The sequence below is a fragment of the Carassius carassius genome, chromosome 2 (assembly GCF_963082965.1).
Source record: "Carassius carassius chromosome 2, fCarCar2.1, whole genome shotgun sequence".
Classification (NCBI taxonomy): domain Eukaryota; kingdom Metazoa; phylum Chordata; class Actinopteri; order Cypriniformes; family Cyprinidae; genus Carassius; species Carassius carassius.
The window spans coordinates 239,775-262,500 of record NC_081756.1 but is presented as its reverse complement, the minus strand read 5'-3'; the positions used below and the strand labels follow the sequence as shown (position 1 = coordinate 262,500).

Here is a 22,726-nt window from a genome sequence, read left to right as displayed (position 1 = left end):
AGTGGGAGGCATCTCCCCTACCTTCAGATTGGAGATCAAACCCATGAATGGAGGCTCATATTTTACTGTGCTTGACGTAAGGGCGGACAGACGGATGTCCGGCGGGATGCCCCCCACGAACAGGTCGCTGACGACCGCCATCTCTCTGCGCTTGGAACGCACCTCCGCGACTTTGGTTTCCCCGTCCACCATCAGCATGGTCTCACGGTAGTTTCGGGTGAGCAGTACCATGTGCCAGCGGTCATCGTTGACACGGGTCTCCATCTGCAGGGTGGCAGGTTCGGCACAGTGGATGGCAAATCGCAGCTGTAGGTGTCCACCACTGATGAGCAGCTCCAGGAAGTCGCAGTTCCCACCATCATCCACGTACAGAACCAGCGCCTTGCTCACATTGGTCTTGAGGCTAAAGCTGAGTTCCCCGATCGAGCCAGCCTCCCAACGGGCATAACGTGCCCACTGCCCCGGGGCGCCGCCAAACTCCAGGGCCCCGGCTGATATAAGGAATCCCCCTAACAGAATCGGCCACAGGGGCCAGAGAGTTGACCAACACCCTGACTTCATTTCACCCATCCTGATGATACAAGATCAAAAACCTGCTCGTGGTAGAGGCTGTGGGAGCAGTCTCAAAGTGCAGAGTTTCTTTTTGACTTTGCTTAAGAGGAGGAGCTGAATTCCCAGAGCTGCCAGATCAGCCAAGTACCTTCTGCAAGACAGTTCGTTGTTCACTCCTTTTCTCACTCTTTCTTGGCCTGTCTCCCCTTTATCCTGACTCTATCTGTAGTCTCTCCATGGGTTAGTGCAGGCAAGGGGGGATGAGGGATAGATAGGAATTGCTGCTTTTTATCCCCAGCTTGGTTGTCAATTTAACTTTTCTTTGAAATGCTTCAAATTGAGATTTCAAAGCAATATGATTCTTGGGACTGAGGTTTCCTTCAAGGCTGATGTTTCTAAATAAGACGGAGAGGCATGATGCAGCTATCCTGTGGACCACAGGTGATGGTCATGATTGAGTTTTTATTCGGTGATTCATTTGTCCATGTTCTTCCAAATTGTCTCATCCAACATGAGGAATCATGGCAGGAACACTCTACTGGCCTCCATATTCCGGCATTCTCTGGGCCTACAAGACAAAAGGGAACATTTGGTTAGCTACAGCAACATAAACACAACCTTACTAAATACATCCAGACATGGTTTTGAGAGGGTTATTCATTGACAAACATTCGTCCACACCTCTGCACAGCAGAAACTGCCTGTGGTGTTTCAGATTTAATCAGGCATTTCTGTTCAGTGTGAAAATGATCTGCTGCATGCTAAATCACACAGGTAACTTCAGAAAGTTTACAATGCTGCCCTTTGTCACACTAGTGTGAACCAGATTTAAAACACACAGCTCTGAGAGAGACAAAAAAAACAGGGGAGCATACAAATGCTCAGCATGACATGTATGGTGATAAATTCATTCTTGGTTAGTCAAGTCACTTTTACGTATAGTGCTTTATACAATACAGATTTTGTCAAAGCAGCTTTATTGTTTGAAACAGGAAAATATTGTGTTTATAATGTAAGAGTACAATAGTATACACTCAATTTTCCAGTTAAAGTCAGTTCATCATTGATTCAGTGTCGTCATCGTCCAGCTCAATTCAGTTTAAATAATGTCTGTGCAATCAAGTCAACAATGTTGGCAGAAATTTAGTGTCCCCAACTAAAGCCTGTGTTATACTTATAGCTAGTATACTATAGCTAGTCTGCTATTGACCGCTAGGTAGGCATGAGGTAAAAATTGTCATCAGAGATGACCACATGCCTCCCATTTTGTGACCGCGCTGACAAGTACGCATTGTCAGTAGGCTTCAAAAGCACCAATGCAAATGTGCAGGCTGTGTGAAGAAGCCTGAACCTTGAACCTGATCAATCCATCAATAAAACAATATAAAGACTGGGCAATTGCGGAGTGTACCATCAGTGTATGCTTTCAGTAGTAAAAATACAAGTAGTCCGCGCTGTCCATGTGTCCGGATTGCTCTTGCAGAAAGAAAAAACACATGCTTAAGCAAGCCAGAGGCGACAGCGGAAAGGAACCGAAACTCCATCGGTGACAGAATGGAGAAAAAAACCTTGGGAGAAACCAGGCTCAGTTGGGGGGCCAGTTCTCCTCTGACCAGACGAAACCAGCATGACGTGGCTCCACATACTGTATCATCTCTCATTACACTGATGTATTTTAATGAAGATAAATCTACTGTCATCATGAGATTTGCAAACAGAAAACACAAGATTGCGATTTTGAAGGAAGGAAAAAAGCTCAAAGGAACAAACGTTTATATCAATGAGCACCTCACAAAGCACAATGCAGATATCGCAAAGAAAGCCAGGTACCTGAGAAAAATGAAGAAAATACAACATACATGGACTGCCAACTGTAAAGTGTTTATAAAACTAAATGGAAGCCCAGAAGATGCGAAGGTATTGGTGGTGAGGGGTTTGGAAGAGCTGACTGAGTATGAGTAAACAAGGTTGTCAGGCTACTGGAATACGAGGTAAGCTGACTGACATACATACTCAAATAAGACACTCATCTGAAGCAGAAGATACAACCAGTCTGGAGTTGCAAATATTTGAACATACTGATTACATAAGTTTTGATATGGAATATGATATTGATCCGGACAAGAACTTTTTTACTTGTGCCAATAAAAACTGTGGCTACTATACAGATGAAATGCACAATCAAATTAATAAAGATGGCAGACTCTCCGTTATACATATAAACAGTAGAAGTCTCTATGCAAACTTTGAAAATATTAAGAACTATTTGCATGGTTTGGCACAACCATTTAGTATAATTGCTTTATCTGAAACATGGATGCATAAGGAGAAAAAAGAAAATTTTGAGTTGGATGGATATGATTTTGTACACATGGACCGAAAACATGGAGCAGGAGGAGGTGTTGCATTATTTGTGGACACTAACTTGAGATTTAGTGTTGTGGAGGATATGAGTCTCATTGTTGAAAATATATTTGAATGTTTAACAATTGAGTTACATAGAGAACATAGGAAGAATGTGATTCTAAGTTGTATTTATAGAAAACCAGGCTCATGTGTTGAAAAATTTAGTGAATATATGGAGGAAATGTATATCAAAAAAGCTAGTAAAACAATCATTGTTTGTGGAGACTTCAACATAGATATGCTCAATCCAAATAAGCATAAATTGATAGAAAATTTCATTAGCACAATCTATAGCTTGAATTTGTACCCTAAAATCACTAGACCTACGAGGATAACGACCCATAGCGCTACACTAATTGATAATATTCTAACAAATGAAATCTTTAATGATGCAATAAGTGGAATATTAATAAGTGACATCAGTGATCATTTGCCCGTATTTACAGTGTTTGATAGCGATTGTAAGCCTCATCAGGAACCACTAAGTAAATTCAAAAGATTAAGATCAGAAGAGTCCTTGAATGTTTTTAAGAATGATTTATTTGTACAAAATTGGGACGGTGTATATGACAAGAGCAATGTACATGATGCCTATGATGAGTTTATGAGAATATTTAAACAACTATATGACAAAAATTGTCCATTGAAGAAAATATGTACAATTTCAAATAAAAAAGGTCATCCCTGGATTACAAAGGGATTGAAAAATGCAATCAAAAAGAAGAACTTGCTTTATAAGGAGTTTTTTAAACAAAGAACCAAAGAGGCGGAAAATAAGTACAAGAAATATAAAAATAAATTGACTAATATCTTGAGGAAAACTAAGAAAGATTATTACAATAAATTAATAGAAACTAAGAAATCTGATGTGAGGGAAATGTGGAAAATATTGAATAAAGTAATAAAAAAATCTTCTGGCCAGTTAAGTTATCCTAAATATTTTAATATGGGAGACAAAGACAATTATAATATGATAGAGGTGGCAAATACTTTCAATACATTTTTTGGCAATATTGGGAGAGAGCTGGCAGAGAATATTCCTGACCCCAGAAATGATCAATATGGTTATTGCTCTATTGAAAGAAATGTAAATTCAATGTTCCTTTCTCCGGTGGAGGAAAGTGAGATAATTCAAATTGTTTCAAAATGTAAGAATAAAACTTCAAATGATTGTAACAATGTTGATATGACGGTGGTGAGAAATGTTATTGATGCCATTTCAAAACCTCTTACCTATATTTATAACTCATCATTTCAATCTGGCACATTCCCTAATCAAATGAAAATAGCAAAGGTCATTCCACTCTATAAATCAGGAGACAAACATCAATTTACAAACTATAGACCGGTTTCTCTGCTTCCACAATTTTCAAAAATTCTGGAAAAACTTTTTATCACTCGTCTTGACAACTTTTTGGAAAAAAATAATATATTTAATGAATGTCAGTATGGATTTAGAGCAAAAAGGGCAACATCACTTGCATTGTTAGATTTTATAGAAGAAATATCAAGTTCAGTAGATAACAAAATGCATACTATTGGAATATTTGTTGATTTACAGAAGGCGTTTGATACCATCAATCATGAAATTTTGTTAGGAAAATTAGAGCGATATGGGATCCGAGGAAAGGTATTAAACTGGATAAGAAGTTATTTGACTCAGCGAAAGCAGTTTGTGAAGCTGGGAGATTATTTTTCTGAATGCTTGGAAATTTCTTGTGGAGTCCCACAGGGGGCAGTGTTAGGCCCGATATTGTTTCTTATTTACATCAATGATTTATGCCAAGTGTCAGATGTATTGAAATTAGTGTTGTTTGCTGATGACACTAATATTTTTTGTTCAGGCAGTGATCTACAGTTGCTAGTGCAGGAGACAAATAAGGAATTAGAGAAGATTAAATTATGGTTTGATACAAACAAATTATCACTAAATTTAAAGAAAACAAAATTAATGATGTTTGGTAATGGTCGAAATAATTTGCAAATTGAAATTAAGATGGATGGAGTGGTCATTGAAAAGGTTAATGAAATAAAATTTTTAGGAGTTATCATTGACAATAAAGCGAACTGGAAACCACACATTAGTTATGTTAGGAGTAAGGTTTCAAGGAGTATAGCAATAATTGGCAGAGCAAGACCAGTTTTAAATCAGAAGTCTTTACGTATGCTTTATTGTTCATTAGTTTTGCCATACTTTACTTATTGTGTAGAAATGTGGGGAAATAATTATACAACAACAGTTCAGCCACTTGTCATTTTACAGAAGAGAGCTTTAAGGATCATTCACGGGGCGGGTTATAGGGAACATACTAATATATTTTTTATGGAGTCCAAATTACTAAAATTTAAAGATTTGGTGGATTTACAGACTGTGCAAATTCTATATAGGGCAAAGTGTAATGATTTACCTCAAAATGTACAAAAGTTATTTACTTGGAGAGAAGGAGGGTATGTGTTGAGAGGAAAACTAAATTTCATATTACCAATGGTACACAGTAGGAAGAAAAGTTTTTGTGTTTCCATACAAGGGGTGAAACTGTGGAATAACCTAAATGAGAAGCTTAAGAAATGTCCAAATATAAAACAATTCAGGAAAAGATTTAAAGAAATGATTTTTGAACGTTATAAAAATGAAGGAAATTGAGTTGGTTAAGCCAGAATGTCTGTTGCTAACATTTTGTATAAATGTATGAAGATTTATGTGTTTGTGTTTTGTAAAAAAAAAAAAAAAAAAAAAAAAAAACTAATGTATTAAGAGTTTGAAAGAGGGGTGGGAATTAACAAGTGTTAAACTTCAGCCCACTCCTTTTTCAAGCAGCGGTGAATTTTATTTGTTGGATCATCAGTGTTTTTTCAATTATTGTTTTATGTTGTACATACTGTACACTTTTTCACTGTATGCTTGAAAAAAAAAAAAAAATAAAAAAAAAAAAAAAAAATAAGATCTGTGTTAAACACTGATGTTTATACTACGGCGCTGCTCTAATCTCATCTGAAACAAAATGGAGTCGCTGTCGGGAAAGGCTGATTGCTGCTCTTGACCTGTTGGCCTTCACTAAGATCTGCCCATTATTTCAGAAGAGATAATTTAACTGCCTGCATGAAGCGCTCACAATTAAACACTTGTCTTCCTTCACCGGGTCTCTCGGCTTAGCAGAGGAGGGTGAACAATTCCTCAAATGTTAACTGCTTGTGTTCCTCCTTATTTGTAAGTCACTGTGAATAACAGCATCTGCCACATGAATAACTGTAAAATGTAAATGCTTATCTTCACTGAATTAGACCACACCCATTTCCCCTATTTCAAGTCATTTCAGGCAATGGGATGTGCACAAATTGATAAACAGGCACAATATGCTGATATTCTTCAATCAGATACAAGTGGGTGTGATATTATTCTGAAAAATTGTCCTCACATATTAGAGATCATGCATACAGCAGAGTTCAATATGATTTCAGCTAGTAGATCCTAAAGTTTTCTTTTAGTGTTAAAATGAATTATAAATGCTGCGAATGAGAATGTTAATATTGAAGGACCACATTGAATAAATCTGTCTGGAGAACTCAAAGCCATGTTTAATGCTTAGCCATTTATTAAAGGGTCAGTGATTGCAAGATGATGATAATAAGCCTCTTCATGTGTATGAATATATAATGTCCACTTCAGAAACAGCAAAGCACTTATTTAACATCCACGTGCCTCTTGGGTCACACAAGTGTGTGTGTGTGTGTGTGTGTGTGTGTGTGTGAGAGAGAGAGAGCCAGATGTGCTAGTTGAATACAGTGTTGTCAGCACTAGAACAAGTGTTAATGCTTTTGCACTTGGGTATGTTTGTGTGTGCATGTGAAACTTAAACATGATCTTTCTGCCCTTTTTTTAGTTAGTTGCTCTGGTTCTTTCAGGAACATCTTTCTGTGACCAGGTGATCAGGTGCGATCAGGTGCATGTGCAGAAGCCATAGTGTTGTGTTGACCTCTGACCCGTAAGACTGTTACTGCCGAGAGAGGAATTTTTTTTTTTAATTTCATTTTTTTTTTTTTTTTCAACCTAAGTAGTTTGGCACCATTTTCTTTTTACGCCAGTTTCATTAAACACATGCACATGCTTTGGCAATATGTACATAATAGTTTGTGTATATATCTGAATTTGTGTGTCTGTCATACAGCATCACATGAACAGAAGCATCATTTAGCAAATTGATGCTTATAAATCATGTTTTCTGTGATTCTCGGCTGTGTGTCTGTCTCTGATGCCCTCCAAAGTTATTCCTCTGTCAAACACAAGAGAAGCAGCTGTTACATCATCATGGCACTTTATTAGCTTAGTTTAAATATCACCTCATTAAAATTAAAGCCTCCTAGAACAGGCATCTGGCGCGGCATTCACATAGTTAAAACTGAGATTCATTGACACCGAGGAAACTCCCCAGAGATCTGAATGTTACACGTGCTGCATGTGTTAGAGCTGAACTCTCCGTCTGACTTCATGTCATTTCAAGCCTGTTCGCTTCAGTGTGTCTATGCAGATTTACAAAGACTTGAGCCACACACCTCCAGTGAGTAGCCGAAAAGAGCTTCAAGTAGATGAAGAAAAACCCTGGAAGGAAGTGAGACTCTTCCTCCTCGGTCTGAAACAGAAAACCATCTGATCCAGACTAACACAACAACACTGCTAAAGATTTATCTGACACAGTTTATGAGCTTCATCAGACTCTGATTCAATCTAGTCTAATTTCTGGGATTTCATTATGAGAAAACAAAGTGAACTGCTGTCATCCATTTAAACAGAGACAGTCTTCCAGAAATGGTTCTGAACAAGAATAAGATTCAATGTGGACCAGAGAAATCTACTATTCTGACTTTAAAATGCACAGTTTTCCCCAGTGTGCCATGAAGTGGTTTCCATGCGTGTCTGTGAAAGAGAATGAACACACACAGATCGTCAGTGAAGGGCAATTCAGCCCAAACCGTCTGCAGTACATGATTCTGTATTAACAACTTAAAGTGTCAAAAAGCAATTTGCCTCCCACAAACCAAGAGCCTCAAATCTGCCCCTTATTAGAGCAGCTGGACTCTGATTCAGCTGCCGGTTCTCAGACGGACTGATCGGATGAGAGATCGAGGCACAGGAAGAGTAAATGTGAGCAGGAGAATGTGACTGGTATGAGTGGCACTCTGGGACGAGCTGCCAATCCATTTATCGAATCAATGACATGTGCCAATTAATCAGTTAAACCACATATAGAGAAAACACTCTAGTGAAAGACATTCAAAGACATTATCGTGGCAGAGGAGGAAATCATTGAAGAAACAATAAGGGCGTTACATTTTCCATATACTGTACAGTTAGTTTCTCATTAATGATCATCAGTCAGTCAAAGACCTTCAGTCTGCAGTGATCAGATCAATATATCAGATGTTGGTTCAGTCTGTTTTTTACATTGATAGCATGTGTTATTGTTAAACAGTCGAGTCTAATTCAAGTTTATTTGTATAGCGCTTTTTACAATACAAATTATTCCAAAGCAACTTTACAGAAAATTAAGTTTCTACAATATTTAGTAGTAGCTTATAAGTGGTGACTGTCAGTTTAAGTGCATATGGCAGAAATTTTAGGAAAAATTAATACAAGACGTAGTCAACCAAACGATGAACAATATTAACAGCAATTATTATATGATGCAGTCACACTTGTGGCAATACTTAGTTGTGGTAGAGTGTAAGAGACTCTTCTCAAAAGCAGCTTTACACAAAATCATGATGTTAATTTCTTTGTGTCTTATGGTCACAATTAACTAGGTGATAATATGGTCTACATTTTGCAACAATAGAAGCAATCAAATGATTGAGATCGGCTATATAGTGTACATTGCTCTATATACTGTGTGTAATGTGGATCAATTCAGGTTCATCTCTAGAGCTGTAATATCACAGTGTGACTGCAGTGAGTGAGAGAGGCGCACGACAGCAGCATTAGTGTGACATCATCAGCTGCTCGTCACAAACACTGACAGCTGTCACTCTGAACACTCCAGTGGCGTGACAGATTGCATTCTGGGATCTGAAGTGATACAGGGTCTGGCTGGAAGCAAAGGTGTGTTTGTGCCTGTTCTCTTCCTCTGATCCTTCAGGAGCTCAAAACTCTCCAGTGCATATGAGTGACATTTAAACACTAGAGCTCCACACGCATTCAAACCATTTTTCAGCAACATTTAACTTCATGAATTTAAGACTTCTGCTCTGATTTAAGACTTTTTTAAGACCTACAGAAACCCTGTTTGTTGTACTATATTAAATAAATATAATTAGATTTAATAGATATAACTAGACTTAAAAAAAAAGTGTTTTTGTAGTAAAAGTGTTTCAGTAGATTGATCTACAGGCATCTGTTCACAATGTGGTCCCGCTGTGCTAACGCCTCTATAAACCCTGTGCTCCAGCACAACGCATCACTTCCTGTCAGAGAAATGGAGGAGCAGCATGAAGGTCAGAGGCGTAACACTGCAGCGCTTCCAGTGATAAGACACTCCCCGGTGTATCTCTCATCACAGCGCTGATAACACGCTCTAGGGCACTGCACAGGGGACGAGGGAGCGAGACCTGCAGTGCTAACACACGCCGTTATCTGCACTCAAACTCAGTGCCTTTGGGTGGAATCACTACAATTTCCTGATCTGAGGTCAGCTGTGGGATGTGTAGGACAGACGGCCTGAGTGTGACACGCTATAAATGCTGATCTCAGGTCAAGTCAAAAAGATTCACATGCGGTTCAATCATGTGCAGCTCCACAGGGCTTCAGTGCCGCTCATATCCTCACAGCAGTCGACTCTCCTTTATTTCTACAGTGCTTTATACAATACAGATCATGTCAAACCCGTCTCACAGTGTTAAACAAGAAAACAGTGTTTCAATATTGCATAAAATAGATAAATCATAGGAGAACAGAAAAACATTTACATGTCTGCTTCATACAGACGAAACCATAAAAATGTAAAAAAAATCACATGAATACAGATATTCATTACGCCTGTAGGTTTAGCCTCAAGCTAATGATATGAATGTTTAGGTGTGTGCTTAACAAACATGCTAATTGACATATTTTATGTGTTTTGTGCTAACGGCGATCTGTCGTCCAGCAGCAGAGGAACATGGCGCTTTCAGACAGACACGCTGCTTTCAGCTAAACTTTTAACCTCCTGCATCTGTTCATCTCTGGTGAGAGATGCCGCACAAACATATCTGCTCCATGAGAACGTGACACCAAGCTCACTTATTTAACTCAATTTCATACTGATGAGGGCATCACTGAAATATTCCAGATGAATCCTTAAGTGTCAGTGGGATTGATGTGTATCTTCTCAAAGCTGGTGATGCCAGATTCATTATTGAATTACTCTCCTGATCGAATTGGTCAAACCGGTTTGCAGATTCATTCAGACAGTTAATTTATGCACTGGACTGGTTTTTCACACTGAAATAACCGGATATTTTATAAGACCGAAAATAAAAAAAGACATATATCTACAATCCAGTGTAGGAAACAAAACTGGCAAATGTCTTCTATCATTTTCCTGTGATGAAGCGTCTCTTTATTGCACATGCAGCTTGTGAACGACAGGTATTTATATCCAAATCAGCATAAAAAAAAGAGCATCACAATATGGGCTCTTATTTGATGGTCCATGCTTACTGCTAAAGATCTGTTAGATTTTTATATTTATGAGATTCAAGACATGATGTTGATACTGGAAGTATTTTTCAAAATACAACATTTGCAATCTAAATTCAACCACTTGACTACACAGAAAAGACACACAGTTCCTGATTTGAAATGTTTATGGAGAGACGCTACTGTTTCTCCACAGCCCTGGGAAGAAGCGTTTCATAAAGCATCATGTTCTCCGATCTCATTCATCTTCATCCAGTGGATTTGCTCAGAATACGGATGTTTCTGGCAGACAGATCTGCTTCAGCTGCAAATGAATGCACAAGCATTATGGTTCTCTCACGCGGCTAAAGCTTCCTGCAGATTCCTGCCGCTCACATCGTCCCTCGGAGCCGCAGCGAGGCTCGTCCTCTCATCAGGCCGCCAGGCGCCTCTCCAGCGATATAATCAGTTCTGCCATATGGCGCTCGGAGAGAAACGCACTGGGCGGAAGTTTAATGCGCTTGAGTGAATGTGGCTAATCACGGCTGTAAATCTGGGCTAGCGTCTCATGCTAAACAGATGAAGCTCAGTCCCGCCATGAGGCAGCACTCACATTCATTACCCCCGAGCACCGCCTGCACCTTTCCACTTTATTTTCTCATATTTTTCCTCTCTTCTCGCTCACATTCTGTCTCTCAAGTCAAATATGTTTATCCAATCAGCACTGATTACTTCTGCTGTTAATAAAGCCTATTTGAGACGGTTTTGATTAGCCAATCAAACACAGCACGTCTCCTCCTAATGGCGCTGTGTTCCTGTTTGATTTCCACACAGAGCGACGCCTCTGCTGTGTTTGTGACGTGATGCTGAGCCACAGAGCTAGTGTGTGCTTCCTGTTCAACAAAACACTCAGAATGACTATGAGCCGGTTGACGCTTTAGCTTTAGCACTGCTAATTAATGTTGCATGACATTCCAAAACTACAAAGGTATTGCAATACCCTGCTTTTTTTTTTTTTCTTTTTTTTTTTTAAAGTATGATTTTTCGTGAGAGAAAGTGGCGGACTAGAAGTGGCGGACTGGCCATCGGGAGCACCGGGACATTTCCCGGTGGCCTGACAGTCATTCTGTCCTGCCGGCTGCCGCTGTGCAGTCGATCAGGCTGACGTGCAATAGGCTGGTATGCAACTGCGAATTAATTGACGGTCTTATGAACCTACGAATCAGGCGATCGCGGAGTGAAAATGACACCACCACATGACCAAACATCAGCGAAGCACTGCCTAATTGGCTATATCCAGAGGCAGGCTTTATCTTAGAAAATCGCGCAAAAAATGGAGCGTAAACGCAAAGAAGGAGTAGAGAGAGAAAGGAGAAAAGCCCTGGCCACAGACGCAGCAAGTTGCTGCAAAATCCCAGCCATGTTCGCCAGTAAGGAAGCAGGTCAGTCAGAATTACATTTATATTTACTATGGTTCACTGAATAAATTAACCGTTCAGTTCACCACACACGGTTCGGCATGCGCTGGAACCGCTGTTCAACTTAAATCTGACAAAGCATATGTAATATGGTTTACTATAAATAACACGTAAAACAAACAGGGTTCAGATAATATATGTTTCTGCTGATGGATGCACGTTCTGGATTCCCAGACATTACAACAGCGATAAAAAATACCTCTACAAATCATTGACTCTTGTTCAGTACTAATACGAACACTGTATCAGTGCATTCTCTTAAAGTGACAGTCTTTATATTAATCGAACAGCAACAGCAAAGAAATCACTCACTGCTCTTGATTAAAAAGCTTTTTCTTACTTTATTAAAGAAGAATCTTTAATTTATAGTCCGAAATGCAATGCTGTTTTACATTTGACATTACACTTTAATTTCTGTACCTAAAAAGTAATGCAAGACCTACCTAAAAAAAAGAAACCTGAAAGTCAGTTTATTTTAATTTGTATCTTTACTTTATTGTATTTATTTGTGCTGTTGCTTGTAGTTAGAATATTCTTAATAATATATATATACAGTACAGACCAAAAGTTTGGAAACATTACTATTTTTAATGTTTTTGAAAAAAGTTTCTTCTGCTCATCAAGCCTGCATTTATTTGATCAAAAATACAGAAAAAAACAGTAATACTGTGTTAATTATTACAATTTAAAATGATTGTTTTTAAATTTATTATATTTTAAATTATCATTTGTGATGCAAAGCTGAATTTTTAGGATCATTATCACATGATCCTTTAGAAATCATTCTAATATGATGATTCATTATCAAAGTTGGAAACAGTTCTGCTGCTTAATATTTTTTTCAGAACATGTGATACTTTTTTAGGATACTTTGATGAATAAAAAGTAAAAAAAAAAAAAAGCTATGTTTTTAAAATATAAATATTTTGTAATAACAATATACAAGACTGGTCAGTAATTTGGGGTCAGTAATTTTTTTTCTTTCTTTTTTTTAATAAAATCTACTTTTATTCAGCAAGGATGTGTTAAATTGATAAAAAGTGATAGTAAAGAAAATATATTATTAGAATGTATATTATTAGATTTTTTTTTTAATAAATGCAGTTCTTTTTAACCTTTTATTCATCAAATATATTTGATGATTTCTAAATGATCATGTGATAGACTGGATGTTACATGTGACACTGAAGGCTGGAGTAATAATGCTGAAAATTCGGCTTTGCATCACAGGAATAAATTATTTTTTTTAAGTATATTCAAATAGAAAACTATTATTTTAAGTTGTAATAATATTTCACAATATTACTGTTTTTTCTGTATTTTTGATCAAATAAATGCAGACTTGATGAGCAGAAGAAACTTCTTTCAAAAACATAAAAAATAGTGATGTTTCCAAACTTTTGGTCTCATCTCCACGATGAGATATCAAGATCGTGGAATCATCCTTATTCGACCCGCCTCTTTGGCCCCAAATCACTATATTATGGCAACGTGATGGGGCTGGGAGAGCGGGGTTATAGAGCGATGCCACGGGTCGAACAGGCGCATGCGGGCTATCTGTCGCCCCGGATCGGCATCGTCTATAAGGCTCCGACGTTGCCCACCAAGCCTCTTAGAGTTACATCATCGCTGGTGGGCAAAGGTTATGTGGCAGCATGTCAGGCTGGGGCTTGCCTTCACACCATGGCGGTCCTACAAGCTTATCAGGCCGACCTGCTGGGAGATATCGATGAGGGAGAGGGGATCAAGTCTGAAGATATTGAAGAGCTTAGAAAGACAGCTGATCTCTCCCTCTGCGCCACTGAAGAGACCGCTCACGCAATTGGGCGGTCTATGGCAGCCTTAGTGGCCGCGGAGAGGCATTTGTGGCTGACCCTGTCAGAAATCAAAGAAAGAGACAGGGTCTGCCTCCTGGACATCCCGCTTCAGCCTTCTGGCCTGTTTGGCGACACAGTCAATACTGTCGTCGACAGGTTCCAGGAGGCACGGAAACAGGCGGCGGCATTCTAGAATTTCCTACCTCGTCGCTCTCGTGGTACATCTGGGCGGGAGATGACCACGCAACATACCGGCTCCTCATACAGGGAGGCGCAAAGACAGAGTGTCGCCGCTCATGCTCCCCCACGATGGGACCGAGGGCCTCAGTGACGCTCTGAGTCGGGGACTTCCAAAGCTAAGCCTGATTTAAGAACTGTTATCGAGGCCCGGAAGTCCTCGACAAAAAGATCCTGACGCCAGTGGCTCAAGGATCCTGAGGGTAGTCCCTACTGGGGTAGAGCGCGGTCCACCTCATTATACAGTGCCCGCCTCACCTCAGTGCCCTCAGGAGGTCGGTCTGCCAACCCTGCCAGAGTTTCAGGGTGCAGTGGCCTCCAGCAAGCGCTGCTCCCAGTTATTTCTTATTTTTTTTAGCTCTGCTCCCGGGAGTTCTGGCGAGAGTACGCCGGGACGGGGTCCATCTGTTATTAGTAGCCCCGTTCTGGCCGGGCCGAGTATGGTTTGCAGATCGAGTCTCGCTCCTCGACGACTCTCCGTGGGAGATACCGATCAGGACAGACCTACTCTCACAGGGGCAGGGCACGATAATTCACCCTCGCCCGGAGCTGTGGAAACTGTGGAAACAGCTCATAGAATCCGGTCTCTCAACTGAGGTTGTTGAGACCCTCCTCCAATCCAGAGCTCCCTCTACGAGGAAACTGTACGCCCAGAAGTGGAAATTCAATTTCAATGATCAGTCAGTGGGTAGACACCCCCTAGTTAAACGTTTCCTCCGCGGTGCGCTGAGGCTGAGACCTCCAGTATGATCCCGTGTTCCCCCCTGGGATTTGGTTGTGGTTTTAGAGGCTCTTTGTAAAGCTCCATTCGAGCCAATACAAGATATCTCAGATAGACATCTGACACTTAAAACTGCCCTGTTACTGGCAGTCACCTCACTAAAGAGATCTTCAGGCCCTTTCGGTGGCCCCAACTTATCTAGACTTTGCCCCTGGTATGGCCAAAGCATTCTTATACCCTCGAGCGGGTTATGTTCCGAAGGTTCCCTCTGTTACACCACAACCTATCGTACTGCAGGCCTTCTGTCCTCCTCCCTTTCGGGAGCCAGAACAGGAAAAAGCTAAATTGTATGTGTCCAGTGCGAGCACTGGACGCATACGTCGACAGAGCTGCCCTGTGGAGAAAATCTGACCAATTGCTTGTTTGCCACGATCCTCCTAAAAAGGGTTCTCCTGCCTCCAAGCAGACCCTAAGTTGTTGGATAGTCGAGGCTATCAACGTCTCCTATGAGTCCTCTGGTCTTCCCCTTCCTTTGGGAGCCAAGGCTCACTCTACTCGGGGTATGGCGGCCTCTAAGGCCTTCTCAGCAGGTGTGTCCATCTTGGACATCTGCAATGCTGCGGGGTGGTCCACGCCCTCTACATTTGTCAGATTTTATGACCTTGACATGCGAGCCACTCCGGGCTCTTCTGTTCTCTCGCCTTAGCTGTGCTCTTCGGATACACACTAGGCAGGGATTTGGAAGTCTGGCAGCGTGGGCACACTGTTCCCCAAAGCGCTTGACGCAGCTCAAGTTCCTGAAAAGGAACGTCTCAAGGTTACGAATGTAACCCTGGTTCCTTGAAGGAACGAGACGCTGCGTCGCAGAGCCATACTTCCGGCACCCCTGCCGGCGCTTGCTTCCCTACTCGAAGCTGAAGCCAGCTGCACGGCAAGTGCTTTTATAGCTTCCTGGTCGCTACGTCACCCCGCCCGTGACGTCACGACACTTCCGTTGGACAGATTGCACACGATATTCAGAGTCGGTCTCGTCAGGGACGTTCCCCAAAGTGCTTGACGCAGCGTCTCGTTCCTTCAAGGAACCAGGGTTACATTCGTAACCTTGAGACATTTTTCCATAAACATAGCACATACAACAGAACCGAAACCGTGACTCTAAAACCGTGAAACAAACCGAAATGTGAAAAAGTTGAACTGTTTCACCCTAATATTTACATAATAATTTGGCAGACGGACACTTTCATTCAAAACAACTTACAATAGATAAAATCCATTAAAAAATAAAAAATAAAAAATAAAAATAAATATATATATATATATATATATATATATATATATATATACACACACAAATGTATATAATGATAGATGTTTTAAAAGAGCATCTTAATGACAAACTAGCACACTGTTTTACATATGAAGATACACAGTATTTTTTCAGTGCCAAAATTGACCAGAAATTGATTTTCCATTTCTAGCCTACAATATGTAGCCTAGTGTACAATGCTTATTTATTGTAAAGGTGATGAAGGAAGCAGCAGTAGCACTAGTGCTGTTAGTGCTCCTGCTGTTGAACAAGAGAGGGTGGACAGTTCAGCTTTTGAGTCAGAGCAGGAACCTTCAGGTAAAGTTTAAGCTATTAGAAAATCTAAACATGCTGGCTATACTCTTAGAAAAATATGTGCTTTTATGATTTATAAGGTCATCAGTAGTAGGACTGTGATCATTGGGACATACAATTGATGGCTGCATAATTAATATAGATTATTAAAAAAGTGCTTATTTCATATTGCAGAGAGAGTCAATGTGCAGAGTGAGAGAGTGAGAGAGAGGGAGATTCAGGGAAAGATGATAGAGACAGTGAATGCCTTGATACTTCTTGATACTTCCTTTGATTATTTTGCCCGTCCACAGACTAAAGACAAGGTTACGACTAAATGATCTGCTCTTATCATCTGATCATGGGTGTATCTCTCTATTAGTTTTATTGGATCTTAGTGCTGCGTTTGACACAATTGACCACAACATTCTTTTGCATAGACTTGAATACTTTGTTGGCATCAGTGGAAGTGCATTAGCATGGTTTAAATCGTACTTATATGACCGCCATCAGTTCGTAGCAGTGAATGAAGATGTATCCTATCGATCACAAGTGCAGTATGGAGTACCTCAAGGCTCAGTACTAGGGCCGCTACTCTTCACGCTTTATATGTTACCCTTGGGAGATATCATCAGGAAAAATGGTGTTAGCTTTCACTGTTATGCTGATGATACTCAGCTCTATATTTCTTCGCAGCCCGGTGAAACACAACAATTTGAAAAACTAATGGATTGCATAGTCGATATAAAAAACTGGATGACGAGTAATTTCTTACTGCTAAATTCTGAAAAAACAGAGGTGTTAATTATAGGACCTAAAAACTCTGCTTGTAATAACCTAGAACACTGTCTAAGACTTGATGGTTGCTCTGTCAATTCTTCGTCATCAGTTAGGAACCTAGGTGTGCTACTTGATCGCAATCTTTCCTTAGAAAGCCACGTTTCTAGCATTTGTAAAACTGCATTTTTCCATCTCAAAAATATATCTAAATTACGGCCTATGCTCTCAATGTCAAATGAGAAATGTTAATCCATGCATTTATGACCTCAAGGTTAGATTATCGTAATGCTTTATTGGGTGGTTGTTCTGCACGCTTAGTAAACAAACTACAGCTAGTCCAAAATGCAGCAGCAAGAGTTCTTACTAGAACCAGGAAGTATGACCATATTAACCCGGTCCTGTCAACACTGCACTGGCTCCCTATCAAGCATCGCATAGATTTTAAAATATTGCTTATTACTTATAAAGCCCTGAATGGTTTAGCACCTCAGTATTTGAATGAGCTCCTTTTACATTATAATCCTCTACGTCCGCTACGTTCTCAAAACTCAGGCAATTTGATAATACCTAGAATATCAAAATCAACTGCAGGCGGCAGATCCTTTTCCTATTTGGCGCCCAAACTCTGGAATAACCTACCTAACATTGTTCGGGAGGCAGACACACTCTTGCAGTTTAAATCTAGATTAAAGACCCATCTGTTTAACCTGGCATACACATAACATACTAATATGCTTTTATTATCCAAATCCGTTAAAGGATTTTTAGGCTGCATTAATTAGGTAAACCGGAACCGGAAACACTTCCCATAATAACCTATGTACTTGCTACATCATTAGAAGAATGGCATCTACGCTAATATTAGTCTGTTTCTCTCTTATTCCGAGGTCACCGTGGCCACCAGATCCAGTCTGTGTCCAGATCAGAGGGTCACTGCAGTCACCCGGATCCAGTACGTATCCAGACCAGATGGTGGATCAGCACCTAGAAAGGACCTCTACATCCCTGAAAGACAGCGGAGACCAGGACAACTAGAGCCCCAGATACAGATCCCCTCTAAAGACCTTGTCTCAGAGGAGCACCACGACAAGACCACAGGAAACAGATGATTCTTCTGCACAATCTGACTTTGCTGCAGCCTGGAATTGAACTACTGGTTTCGTCTGGTCAGAGGAGAACTGGCCCCCCAACTGAGCCTGGTTTCTCCCAAGGTTTTTTTTCTCCATTCTGTCACCGATGGAGTTTCGGTTCCTTGCCGCTGTCGCCTCTGGCTTGCTTAGTTGGGGACACTTCATCTACAGCGATATTGTTGACTTGATTGCAAATAAATGCACAGACACTATTTAACTGAACAGAGATGACATAACTGAATCCAATGATGAACTGCCTTTAACTATCATTTTTGCATTATTGACACTGTTTTCCTAATGAATGTTGTTCAGTTGCTTTGACGCAATGTATTTTGTTTAAAGCGCTATATAAATAAAGGTGACATTGACATTGACATTGACTAAGGATTTTGATTTATTTTTTAAGTATCACCCAATTCAAACAACTGAAAGAGCCAAAGAGTTTATCAGTCTGGTGGACACATGAATTGGGTGGTGACTGCAGCAACAGAGGTGGCCTGGGGTGGAGTCAGATTCCCTGATTTACTGTCCCAGTCCGCCACTGGTTACTAGTAATGTTACCGGTACTTTGAGAATGACAGTGTTTTAATAAGAGCCATATGCATGCACACTATGCATGAATGAGAAGACTAAGCGCTTGATGTTTAAAGAGTTCAGCATAATAAACCCCAAAAAAACCACTTTGCGCAGTACTCACTCACTATCACACAGCTGAAGTGTGCTCTCAGATACCACGTGATCACGAATTCAGATCTCCTTCACTGCTTATTGTGTGTCTACGGTCAAATACATACAAGTATGTTAATATAGCCATCATGGATTCGGACTTAAGAGAATGTAAACAGCTGAAAAAGAAAATGTGTGTGTATCAATAAATTGGATCCGTACAGTTCTTAAAGTGACAGCAGCCTAATATCTCTGCAGCTGTCTGTCTCTATAATAATACTCAAACATCAAAAAAATAAAAAAACGAGAAAATCACTCACTGATCTTGACTGACTAACTTTAGCAGCTTTAATAAGGATTGATGTATATTTAATTAATACAGTGAAGTCCTTTATTTTTACATTTTGATTATTCAATTACTGTATTTCTTACTTGAATACTACTGTTAAATAGACCTACTTTACCTGAAAATACTTTTTTTTTTTACTTGCATACACGTTCATTTTAATAATAACAGAGATAAAATAACAACCATAGCATGATACATTACACGTTGTTAACATAAAACAAAACTAATCATTGTGAAATAAGACTTTCATCATATTTCCCATCCCTAGCTCATATGATTTATGTTGTGACACTGACAAGGCAATTGGGATCAATAATAATTATCTAAATTGGCTTTGTCCTTTTAGCTAACTTTTAGCTAACTTGCAAAGATCTATATTTACCTGCTGTATCATATATTCTGGAAGCTGCTCACCATACACCTGTTTGGCACTGGCATGTGAGTTTTGTTTTTAATGGGGAGTAAACACTCAAAAAGCAGAGCAGACACACACTGGTCAACAGAGATTTCAGAGATGTTGTTGTTCTTTTTTAATTGATAGATAAAATGATGAATTTTAAGTACAACTATAATTTGTGGGTCATCTATTATTCATTTACTTTTCATGTTGTTTTAAATTTTTGTTGCAGTATCGGTTCAGAAATAGTATCAAGATATTTAGTCAAGTACTGTATCAAAGTCATAATTCTGGTATCGTGACAACACTACTGCTAATACAGGAGCAACAAATGCTTTCACTGCCAGATGGACACACACACACACCACTGCTGTTTAGGATTGATCGTATATATCCTACATGAATCATGTCACTGATGTATAAAAGTGGAGGGTCTGTCTGTTTTGCAGCTCAGTTTACATGAATGCTCTTTTCACACCAGAAATGACTCTGTTCCTTCAGATTAAACAATAAACTGAAGACACAAACCCTGCAAACTGAAATCACTCTTTCTCTCTTTTTCTTTCCTTTTGTGCTGGGCAGCTCAGCTCAGGTGCCTGACCTCAGAGGGCAAAGGTCAACCGTCTCACAGCATGTGTCAGATATGATCTCTTCTCTGAAAAAACTGGGATCTTCCTTCTGCCTCTAGATAATCATAGTCACAATGTCCGTCATCTTCAAATACATGCAAAATCATCACACTTCAAATCATCTCCCAATGAAAGCATACATATTAATGAGTGGGCTGGGCCTTTGATTCTCATCCGAATCTCCTGTTGAAATATTAATGCTTTCCAGCAGACAGATCTCTCTGTAAATGCCCTGCGTCTCAAACGGCTGCGTTTAGCGGAAATCATTCCAGCAGACAGACAGGAAGCGAATGCTCCTTTCCTTTGCTTTGAAACAGCGAGGCCTCAATGTCAATCAATCAATGCCTGAGAGGCCAACGAATCATATAAATAATTAAAATGTCTTGGTTAAGAGATTACAGGGAGACTCTTATCGAACAAACACACGGAGAACCGCTGGACTCCAGCGTATTTGATGCTGAAATCAGATTATTGAATTGAACAGCCAAAACGGCTGAATCTGCAGGAAGAGTGAGTTACCGAACGAGCCGTCTCACTCTCTGTCTATCTGTCTGTCTCTCACACCACAGGTTTGTGAAGCACGTCTGGTTTGGTGGGATAGATTCTCATTAATAATACCAATCATGATTTCATTCACACAAACTCCCATGATAGACAAAAAAAATGAACAGATTCACACTCAACTAACCTTTCAACCTGACAGACCTTCTCTTCAAAACACACCCACACACACACTCTCTCACACACGCATACTCCCTCTCTCACTCGCACACACACACACACACACACACACACACACACACACACACACACACACAGGTGTGAAATGGCCGTCTCTCTGACTCCATTTTCTGTGCAGACTCTGTTTTCAGTGTAAAGCCGAATCGGTCACTAATAGTCTGTTATTAAAATCACCTTTTCACCTCCAGTGATACTGCGGCCTCCTCTGCCTGTAATGGAGGTATTTTCTCTCCATTTTGGTTTTGTGTTGGGAATAAAAGCGTTATGTGGAGAGTAACACTTGAACACATAAAAGCCAGAGAACAGACATGATTAACTGCCATCAGTTCAGAGAGAATAGTTTATAATTTCAGTGCGCTTCTGCCTGTATTAAAATCTGAGTTTGATGGGAAGACGCATGTCCTGCTGAGAGAGTCTGACTGCTAGAGAATAACAGCATGTGTGGCTCTGCATGGACAATAAATGTCAATAGTTGGATCTTACTTCATTGAATGATCCAGAACAAAAGCCTGAAACAAAAGCACAAAACATCCACTGGTTTAAAAGTGCTTTACATAAGCACAGAAATCAAATCTGACACTTGATCAACATTTCTGCTCTTAATCCTGCATCTTATTCACACCTGCAATCTGAGGAACTTAAATCAAGTGGCTATCAATCATTTTAACACATGCTTTCTGTCAAGGCGAGACTGGTGCTCAAAAAGGTCAGTTTATTAGATGGGCTTTAATTTCAAAGGACAGAAAAAATAAAAATAAACAAACAAAAAATATCCAGGAACAGGGCAGCCTGGAGCAGATCCAAAAGAGCCTCCTGGACGAATTCCACTTGGAAATCCACTGATGCAATGCCCAGATAAACTGACAGGGAGGCGGGGGCGCTGTTGAGGCGGGGAACTGGTAGCGCGCTGCGGCGCGGTGAAGAAGAGGAATGACAGCGATCGGTGATCGTGAGCACGGAAGGCTGAGGAGTAGCGCTGCCTGAAAGCAGGAGGAAGAGGGAAAAAACAAAACTAAAGGATGAAAAACAAAATGGGCACGATCTCTGTGCAGGCTAAACGAGAGATGTGGAAAAAGTTGAGACATGAACGAGAACAACATGACGATCTGACAACAGACAGCACACATGAGGAGACTAAATAGAGAAGGATTGATTAACATGATGCAGAGCAGGTGATGGTGACCAATAACAAGATAATATCTGGACCATATCCCTCCCATTCCACCAGATACTGAAATCCCCGACCTCGACATCTGACATCCAGCAACCTCCTGACAGTGAAGGCTGGGGAACCATCCACTAGACGGGGAGGGGGAGGGTTAGTAGCAGATGAGTTAAGGCGAGAATGAAACACAGGCTTGACCCGAGAAACATGAAGGACTGGGTGTACCGGACCAAGTATGGGAGGTAATTTGAGCTTTACCACCACCGGACTCAATACCTTGGTGATCTGATATGGCCCCACAAACCTGGGGGCTAACTTGCGAGAAGCCACCCGGAGAGGAAGGTCCTTGGTTGACAGCCATACTCTCTGACCACATACGTAGCAGGGAGCAGGAACACGGTGACGGTCAG

At 40.3% G+C, this 22,726-nt stretch overlaps 1 protein-coding gene across 7 annotated transcripts in view; it reads right to left on the bottom strand.

Moving 5' to 3' along the window:
• nrxn2b (neurexin 2b) overlaps window positions 1–22,726 on the bottom strand; it is a 458,944-nt gene that overhangs the window by 399,976 nt on the left and 36,242 nt on the right. For all 7 annotated transcript variants that reach the window (XM_059505743.1, XM_059505742.1, XM_059505739.1 and 4 more), the window contains exon 2: window positions 1–1,120. This exon is cut by the window's left edge and continues 151 nt beyond it. In XM_059505743.1, coding sequence (XP_059361726.1) covers window positions 1–570 — 570 coding nt within the window. In that variant the 5' untranslated portion in view covers window positions 571–1,120. The remainder of the gene's footprint in view (window positions 1,121–22,726) is intronic.